Source organism: Penaeus chinensis, chromosome 10, assembly GCF_019202785.1.
Source record: "Penaeus chinensis breed Huanghai No. 1 chromosome 10, ASM1920278v2, whole genome shotgun sequence".
NCBI classification, from domain to species: domain Eukaryota; kingdom Metazoa; phylum Arthropoda; class Malacostraca; order Decapoda; family Penaeidae; genus Penaeus; species Penaeus chinensis.
The window spans coordinates 36763508-36773507 of NC_061828.1; the positions used below are offsets into that span (position 1 = coordinate 36763508).

The 10000-nt window shown below is 39.3% G+C and overlaps 1 protein-coding gene across 8 annotated transcripts in view; it reads left to right on the top strand.

Annotated features, from left to right (window-relative positions):
* LOC125030021 (fasciclin-2-like) overlaps positions 1-10000 on the top strand; it is a gene marked incomplete at its 5' end in the record, with an annotated part of 32871 nt that overhangs the window by 11763 nt on the left and 11108 nt on the right. For 6 of the 8 annotated variants that reach the window (XM_047620246.1, XM_047620249.1, XM_047620248.1 and 3 more), the window contains 7 exon segments: positions 1-14; positions 128-339; positions 502-646; positions 732-832; positions 974-1135; positions 1377-1560; positions 3056-3139. The exon segment at positions 1-14 is cut by the window's left edge and continues 192 nt beyond it. In XM_047620246.1, the coding sequence (XP_047476202.1) occupies positions 1-14; positions 128-339; positions 502-646; positions 732-832; positions 974-1135; positions 1377-1560; positions 3056-3139 (902 nt within the window). 8 annotated transcript variants of the gene reach the window in all.

Sequence of the window (10000 nt, forward strand, 5' to 3'; positions counted from 1 at the left end):
TCCTAATGCTACAAGTAAGTATATGTTGTCAGCCAAGAGATATCTAAACAAGTGAAATGTGAATGTAAACAAGGGTATTATCCTGACTTGATATCTTATTACATTTTTCACCTTTTTACATTAACAGTTCAGTGGTATCTGCGTAATGCTGAAATCGACGCAGCAGACCCTAATTTGGAAGTCCTCTCCTATGGTCCTGTGGGAGTTCTGAGGGTCACTCCAGTCAGAAACGAATACTATGGCGATTATACTTGTGAGGCCACAAACCGACTGGGAATGAAGGAATTTGACATTAAACTGAAGGAAGCCCATGTGCCTGGACCAGTAGCCAGTGCCAAGGTAAATTTCAGTCTCTCAACCCAAGTATATGTAATTAAAAAATGGTCCTGATTCAGACTGGTTTGAATGATGTATCTTTGTGTAACAACATAATTGATGATATCAGAGTGGGTTACATGTAGTATATTGTGTAAACATTTTATCTCTGTGTGATCCCGACAGGTTCAGAAAAAGACAGCAACAACCATTACTTGGAACATTGTGGGACCAGTTGATGATGGTGGCCTACCTGTCTTGGGTTACCTTGTGGAGTATCGTATGAAGGACCTTCCATGGGACAATGCAGAGTCTCATTATTGGACTAAAGGTATATAGAATGATCCAGTTTCTGATGACAATCAGTAAAATATATTTTTTATCTGTTTTATGACCCTCTTTGATTTTACTTTCAGATCAGACCTACACACTGGATAAACTGCAGCCACTTCAGACCTACGTGTTCCGTTTTTCTGCAAGAAGTGAGGTTGGCGAAGGAGAATGGAGTGGTGAGAAGGTCAGTTTTCATTTCACTTTAAAATGTGTAGGGGCCTTGAACATATTTCAGCAAACTAAACACTCCTCTACACCTATTCTGTAGAATTGAGTGTTCATTGTAAATTTTTTGCCAGTAGACTTAAAGTATATCTTCTCACAGGAAGAACAAATGCCACACATCTCAGTTCCCGAAGAGCCTCTAATCTTTGATGTTGAAGAGGGTGTGACAGCTATCCCCTACCCCAACAAGTTCACTCTTCGATGGCAACCACCTCTGGATAATGGTGAACCTATTGATTTATTCCAAATCATGTATTATCAGGTGAGTCCTCCTCTTCCATGCAGTTAATTGTGAATGGTTGCAGTGAATCTTAAGATATTATGAAAGTATTTAATCTGGGTATTATGATAGCATTTGTTTTCTTTATTTATGCTATCAATACAAGCATCTTACAAAATAGTGAAGTGCACTTTATTGCGAGGCAGTAGAATTTAGAGAAAGAAATATTATCTTGTACATTTCATATGACTAAAATACTTGGCTATGGATTATCTTTGTCCAGGTGCAAAATGCATCAGGTCAGTGGGAGAGCATTGGCACCAAAAATGCCGAGGAAGTAGAATACCCAGCTACAGTCTACACGATTACGGGTCTTCGAAGCAGCACTTTTTACAAGATTGAACTGCGAGCGCATAATAGTATTGGATTTTCTACCCCGGCCGAAGCAGTCATCAAGACTGCGCATGGTATGTAAAATGCAGACAAGCAAATTATGGCCATTGAGTTTTAAGAAAAGTAATGAAAGTAGTTTACATGTATGGGGTTTATTTTTGTTTTTCTTCTTAACAACTTTAAGAAACGTTTTTTAGTGGTTTCATTTTTGGATCCGATATGGGCATTGAGTCCGTAAAATGATTCCTACAGATTTTCCCACAAATAATATTTTTTTAATTATTTTTCAGTGATTATAATGAGCAGTGAGATTATTTAGGCTTAATTATTCATTGAAAGTCATTCTACACCAAATTACCTGTGGTATATCTAGTTTTCATTCTCTCCATCTTCAACCAGCTTTTTCTCGCTCACCCTCTCACTCTCTTACCTGTTTTTCTTTCTCCTTTCATTTTTAGGTTCATTACCTTGCATTCATTTTATTTGTAAATTTCTGTATATAGTGGATGTCATTTCCAGGCATCTTATCTTTCAGCAGTAATTTTTTGCATGATAAATCATCACATGCATTTTTAGTGTATGATATTGCTATTATTGGATTTTTTCTGGGAAAAAAATTATATATTTTGGGATAACGGTGTAGGTAAATTAGTCCACAGAAGTCTTCCTTTTCCTTCAGAATATATACATGATGACTTATATGAAATATAGTTAGAAATTTCCAGATGTAAATAACAGTTGCTTGTTTCATTCATTTCAAGTAACTTTCAAAATGTGTTGCTAATAGAGGTAATGAAATAAATAAGCATAATTAGAGATTGATTTTTTTTTTTTTTTTTTTTTTTCAATAAAGCAGTATTATTCAGAAATTTGCATTCTAAGTGTAGATTTTTTAAAAACAATTCTTTTCATTGAATGTCCTTTGAATGCCATATCTTGCATCAGTTTGAAATTTGTTTACTGGTATTTTTAAGTGTTCTATGTATGTGTGGACTGTTGTATGTTGATATGTGTGTGCTTGTGATTTAGTTTCTGGTTTCATTTCTGATTCTACTTGCAGTTTGTTTAAAAAATCTCTGTATCAAGCTGTACATTTTATTTTGATTCAGCGCATGCTTAAAATCAGTAAGTTGACTCTGCAGCACATGTAAATTTGCCTCTCACAGTTAAATCCACTTTTCATTTTTAATGTAAGATAATTGTGGAAAAAAGTAAATGATTACCACTTTTGCATGTTTTGATATATGCCATATTTGTATTTTGTTCTTTAAATATTGATTCACCATTTGCATATTTGCAGTATATAAAACATGTAGATGTAATGTAGAGTATGTATGATGAATGTGTGGGTGTCTGTCATTTTATCTCCTCTTCACATCATTTTTATTTTGTGGTTTACTGTTATTATTGGCCAGAAGCATGTGTGATTCAAAGTGAATCCCTGATCATACAGCCAGGCCTACAACCCTTTTTTTAAATTTATTTTTGCTCATTAATGCCACAGCCATGTCTTCTGTGTGGGTCCTTTTTTGTGTGTTGCTGAGTGTGGGGTTGTTGTGTGTATTACAGATCCATCGGCGCCGCCAGGTAGCGGGTCGGGGTCGCCAGTGCAGTACAGTAGCGTTGCCCCCTCCATCAGTGCCCCCGCCCACGGTACCTTTCTGCTTACTGTCTGCTGCTGCCTTCTCTCTGCCCTCACGGCCGCCACTACGCATTAGGCCTACATCATGCATACTTACCAGTTATACTCAACTAGGAATCAGATAAATTTTTTTTATAACAGGACCAAAATAAGTGATAAAGAAAAGAATATATCTATCCCTCTCTCTCTATATATATGTGTAGGCAGTTGAATTAGGGTCAGATAATACTAGGACTGTTAAAAAGATTTTCTGATGGCTGGATCTGCCAGTTTGCAATATTTCTTGGTGTATCCTTACTTACGTGTAAGGAAATGAAAATAGGTCCTTCCATGAATATTGACAGTGTTTAAATTTGATACAGATAGTGTGAACTGATTCAAAAGTTCACTTGCTACTGGGATAAGAATTTTTGTTTTATTATTTTTTTTTTTTTTTTCCATTTTTTGTATTTTATGATTTTTTCTTGGCACAAGTAACCAATAGACATCAGATAGTAGTTGAATACTGTTCACCATAAATTGAGAGAAAAAAAATACAAAATGAAAAAAAAAAAAAAAAAATCACTAAAAGATAATCAGTTCCTCATAATCTCACACAGCAGAATAAGCTTCACAAATATTGGCGATTTACTGACTTGTAGTGATACCGAAGAAAAGGAAAGATCAGAGACCATACAATAGGATAACATGTCAGTGACCTTTGCATTTTGAAATGAAGCATCATCTCACAAGAGGAAAGTGCCAGATGACCTAGGACTTGAATAGTGTAAAGCCATGAAACAACTAGAGCCATTCACACCATCTGACTTTGTGCTTCTGCTTGAGGTACTGATCCAAAGACACTTGTGGTGGTGTGTTTTGAGTGTAGTCAGTGATCAGAACATTGTCATCATTTTTAACTCTTTTTGAGGGGAAAGGTTGGTGACAAGAGGAAAAAGGTACTTTCTATCCATTTTTCTCTTTTTCTCCCAAATTGAATGTTGAGTTTGGAGATAGGAGTGTTGTATTGTTGTCAATACACTTTTTTCCTCATATGCAAGATTTATAAATATTGCAGAGTGCTTAGTTTTGTTTAGATCATCATGTTGGATATGTAGATTTTTTTTTTACATAATATTTTTGGAAAGAAACTGTTTAGTTTATTTTTTCACAATGTAGAACACTACATTTTTTTAGTATTTTAAATAGAAGTGATTTAAGTACACGACCAATGACTAGTGAATTCTTGAGCCAGTGAATGGTGCAGAATATTTAACAAAAGTTGACCTTGTTAGAGTAGCTTTAAGATTAGTATCAATGAGACGTGTGTCATGTGACATGCAGTAGGTGAGACTAGGTGCCACATGGGTGCAGGTCAGACGTGGGCTATTGGCCTCTGGCAGGATAAGTTACGTTCCAATGAATGCCAAATTTTTTGCAGTATTATGCAAAGTTTTTTCTTGTGCACTAGTGATATCAAGTTTTCATGATTTGGTATCAGAGTGCCAGTTAGAAGTTGATCATCCACAAGTAAATATATTCTTCCTTCAGCAGCAGGCATTGCAGCCTGTTGTTAACTTGTCAGTTGAACAGTCTTTGGAACAGCTCTTGGTGAGGGGTTTTACCTGCTGGTCTGAATGCCGTGGCAAACCTGCACTGCCATTTGTCTGTTAACGTTTCCTCTCCCCCCCCCCCCCTCTCTCTCTCTCTCTCTCTCTCTCTCTCTCTCTCTCTCTCTCTCTCTCTCTCTCTCTCTCTCTCTCTCTCTCTCTCTCTCTCTCTCTCTCTCTCTCTCTCTCTCTCTCTCTCTCCCTCTCTCTCTCTCTCTCTCTCTCTCCTCTCTCCTCTCTCTCTCTTTCTCTTCTCTTTCTCTTTCTCTTTCTCCCTCCCTCCCTTCCTTCCTTCCTTCCTTCCTTCCTTCCTTCCTTCCCTTCCTTCCTTCCTTCCTTCCTTCCTTCTTTCTCCCTCCCTCTCCCTCCCTCCCTCTCCCTCTCCCTCTCCCTCTCCCTCTCCCTCTCCCTCTCCTCTCCCTCTCCTCTCCTCCCTCCCTCCCTCCCTCCTCTCCCTCTCTCCTCTCTCTCCTCTCCTCTCTCCTCTCCTCCCTCCCTCTCCATCCTCTCCCTCCCATCCTCCCTCTCCCTCCCTCTCTCTCTTCTCTCTCTCTCTCTCTACTCTTCATCTCTCTCTCTTCTCTCTGCCGAGACTTTTGTTAGGCTGGTATTACAATCCTCTTGATTGGTGATTGCCATGTTTAACCGGAAGATTTTTTTTCACAACTGTAGTGTAATAAGCTAATTGCTCTGTATGTGAGAACTGATGAGTGGATAAGTAATTTAATTAGTACATGCGTTGTTCTATAGTGATTTACTATGAATGTTGCAAGTGTTGATGCTAAGGCTTGCTGTCCTGCAGAGTACCATCCAGTGTGATCATTAGTAATTGCAAGCCTTAACAACAACTCTTTTTAAACATGCTTATATAAGTATGTATTTGACTAAGTATTTTGATACAGCCTTTAGGTCTCGAAATGTGTTGAAGGTGATAATGATATTATAAACATGGAAGATAATATACTGAAAATGTGTCAGTGATGGTCACTATGCTAACCTTTTAAACCCTAGCCTGTGTCACTGTATATATAAAGATCAGCTCATTGTTAGTGATAAGCAGTTAGGAACTTCCAAGTTTCCGATAGTTATATGTGTGGTGTAGTGGCGGCGTGAAAAAGAAAAAAAATAAAGGGCTACTCTTTCTGCTAGGCATTGTTGTGTTTGCTAAAAAGCTCAATCATTCTGTTATTTTTTTTCTCCCCCCCCTCTCTCTCTCTCTCGTTTTGTCTCTTCCTCTTAATATTTACCAAACCCTCATTACTACTTCTACTACTGCTACTACTACCACTACCACTACTACTATCTACGCTGAGGAGTCGAGGTAGGAATGTCCAGCCTCAGTCCCCCTCGCCAGAAATCCTACTTTTTCTCTGATTTTGTTAGTGTCCTCTTGGAGTAGTGGCGCCGGTGGGGAGGTTTTATAATTGAATGGTGGCATCATCAGAAAGTGTTGATTATTTAATCATGTCGAACATGTTATCACTTCGTTTCTTCATGCGTTTCGAGGTTTCGTTTAAAAGTTTCTTTACATTTTTTTTTGTTTTTTTTTTTACATATTGTTTTTATTATTTTATCTACAGCATAAAGAACAACTTTCGATTTGTTTGTTTTTTATTTTTGTTTATTCATTGTTTCATTTTAAGTGGCTTCTCTTTTTTTTTTTTTATGAAGATTCAAAAAGATGACCTTTGCAATTGAGAAACGAAGTCCGGTCATATGTTCTCCCTCGCTCGTGACTGAGGAATTCCAAAGCTAGGGTAGGGTTTTGCAGAAGGCAGTGGCGACATGTGACTCTTGTCCTTTTTGGGAAATCCTCACCGAAGGTTTTGGAATTTTTCATTCACGCTGTCTTGTATGTCCATGGTGATCACCATTTTGGCCTTGTCAACAATTCCCAGTGAAACAATTGCACAAGATGACTACAATGATCGTATTTTTTTTTTTCTTCATAAAGTTAAGGTTTGAGTTTTCGTCAGAATGAGAGGATGGTGAATATTCAATGCTATAGTTAATTCTTTTTGTATTTGATTAATCCCATGGCTTTAAGGTAATCCTCAAGTTGCATGTCTCTCACTTCACAGAACTTGGATGTCACTTTGTGCATTCCTCAACGAACGGGAAGTGTACTTTATCCTGTTAATGTCCCCGTTTCAGATGCAACAGTTTTCGTGCACGGTGCCCATTCTACACAAGAATGGCACCGGTACCCTAAAACTGTTGTAATCCACTAACCAAACGGGCCACACCCCGGCGCCACTCTCACTAGAGCACAGTGGTGTGGATATGCACCTCGATAGCACGCAAAATTTGTTTTATTATTATTATTGTTATGTAGCTTAACCCTCGTCACTGCCGACTCTTGCTGTATCCATCACAGTTTGTATTTATTTAACTCTTTATGTATATATATACATATACATATGCAAAATGTATATATAGTGAGTGAAGCTTGGTGGCCGATGCTGCCACCAGAGTAAGGAATGTGACCAGTGATGGTATGTAGCAAGAGGCGTGGTTGGACCGAGGGCGACGTGTGTGTGTCTGCATGAGTACTGGCACTGGCGTGTTGCTGCACCGTCTGCTCCACCAGTTGACCTCTCACCTTGACCCAGTGTTTTTTTTTTTTATGTCATGAATGTTGATTAAAAGATCTAAGTGTTTTATTTTATTGGTTTATGGTCCTTATTACATTCCTCTATTTAGTTTAGTCTGTCTATAAACCTTTAGCATTTTTTGTGTTATTTATTTTTTACGTTGTGAACGTTTTATATGTTTTACTAATAGTAGGGAAATCCGTTTTTTTATTTCTTGTACGTTGTCAGTATCCATATAGGCTGGCTAATTTCCCGTCGTAAGCCCTTAGTAGACCAATGTTCCAAAGGTGCGGCTCTGGCTGGGGAAACTACAGCTCTTAGGGACTGTTTCGTGTGGCAGTAGGCGTCAGTAGAGAGTGAACATGTGAACACTTCCTCGACAACTATGATAAATGTTCCTTAGAATTGTTGTATTATCACCCAGTGACCTAACATGAACATACCTCGCTCGTGTAAAACTGATAACATTTAAGACACTTGTGGTTGTTAATTGTCGCTTTTTGAAAGTCTAGAAATTACCCCTCATATGAAGAGGAGCTACTGCCACCACTCTCAGTGTGAAAATACCGTTGTTTTCATGGTAGTTGCAATCGGTGTCCTTTTTTAGTCGTAGTCCTATTAGTATTTTTCCCCTTAGAGAACATCCTCATTTTTGGCCGGCATGATATTTTGGATAGAAAACAATAGCTCTGACTGCATTAGGTCTGTTAATCTACATTGCAACCACAGTAACCTCCTTCCCAACACATCCCAGCCCGTATCCAGATTGACACACATAAAAATGGATACATATGGAACTGGATGTGAAGGTATATTGGATGTATGTTTTTACATTTCGAAGAGATCGCTCTTAGTTCTCCCTACGAGAGCTGTATGTTGCCCCCACCCACGAGCCCCCACCCCCCACCATCCAGACCACCTCGGCTCGCTCTGTCCTAGTTATTTCGTGTGCAGTGGTTCATTCCTTTGACTTGTTCATCCCGCGCTGGTCACCACTTGGCATGGGCAAAACCATTGACCTGCCCTCTGCTAGTTACCAGTTGCCCAACTTATCACTTTAATGCTGAGTGTAATTAAGAAATTGTACAAATTGTTTGGAAATACAAGATATTCATAAGATGAGCCTTTCATTTATCACTTCGAGGACGTTTAGAGCAAGCCTTAATGATTATCGACTTGTTAATTGGCTTTTTATAAATATGTGTTGAAATTTGGTCCAGGATCATCAAGGCTCGTTGTGAAACATTTATGTGTGTGGCTTTATAAAGAGTGAAACTATTTACCTTTAGAATGCTGTATGCTGTATACCCCATTAGAGAGAGAACCCTTCTGACCATATCCTCAGTCGTCGTCCACTAGTTTAGCCGAAGAAAAGCTAAAATCAGTCTCTACTTTTTTACTTCTAGTAGTAGCATACTGGTTACACATTCCTTAGCGCATAGTCTTTTGGTCTTCATACACACACAAATGCTGATTTTTCAAAGCCTAACATATGCGTAGTGACCCCTCCACCCCCGTACATTGTCACTGTTTGTGTACACCAATCGCTCTGCCTCGCCCTAATCCTTTTCCCAACCTCACCTCTGTGCCTTGAATGCTGCTACCGAACACTCCAGCACTTCGGCATCACCTTAATCCTGACCCTCACCTCTTCCCGCCACTTTTTCGTACTGGAATCCACTAGATCTCCAACCTCCCGTTATAATACGCGCTTCACTAACCCATGGTGTCCGCCAACCTTGCCTCCACCTTCACCACCACCTACCTCTCCACCCCCATCCAAGCCTCTGCCATGCTATCCTAATCCACAACCCTGATATCTTTTTCCACTCTATATTTGATAGTCACTGTGTTTTGTCTCGGGTTTTCCTTCCCCCGACCGCTACCCTTGACCTTGCTCTTGCCGTTAAAGAGCGAACTAATTATACCTTTTCGATGAGTAGTAAGAGATAAGCCTGAAAGAAACGAATATGAATGATAGTGTGCAGGTATTATTTCCGTAACTTCAGGACTTGGATTGTCCCATCATCACCTAAACAGTTTCAAGGCCGTTTCTAATGACGTGTGTGCGTGTGTATATATACATTATATTTATATATAAATGAATATGGTCTCATTTGTTTAGACTAGTTTGCTTCGATAATTCTGATCTAACTTAAGTTTTACATAACCGTGCCTTTATAATATAATGTTAACACAGTTGTTAGTGGGATATGCAAGGCTTGCACACAGCCGCCGCTTGGGCAACTTGTTCATTAACAGGTATCATTAGCTTTGCTCTCGCGACCTCTAGGTACCAGTCCCGTTAAACCTTTCCCAACCAAACCCTTTTTTCTCTCTCCTCACTACGGATTTTTTCCCCTAAGGAAATCAGAGTGACCCAAACTTTGCTGTGGGACTGATGATTTTAGAAAACTTTGTCAATCAAGATTAATCTCAACTGTTCCACCCAATCTTTTATCTTTCCTGCAAGACTCTTCAGGTATTTCCGTCCCTCTCCACTCAGTCCTATCCTTGTCCTTTGCGATCCTACCCTAAAATGTCCCTATCCCTGCCCTGTCCCTCTCCCCCTGACGTGACACCCGGCCCATCCCTCGACCTACGGTAGTTGGTGTTTTCTGGCTTGGGCCCCTAGGGAAGCCTAGCTAGGGTTCCAGCCACCTGTCTACTCTCGCCAATGTCAGCCAGT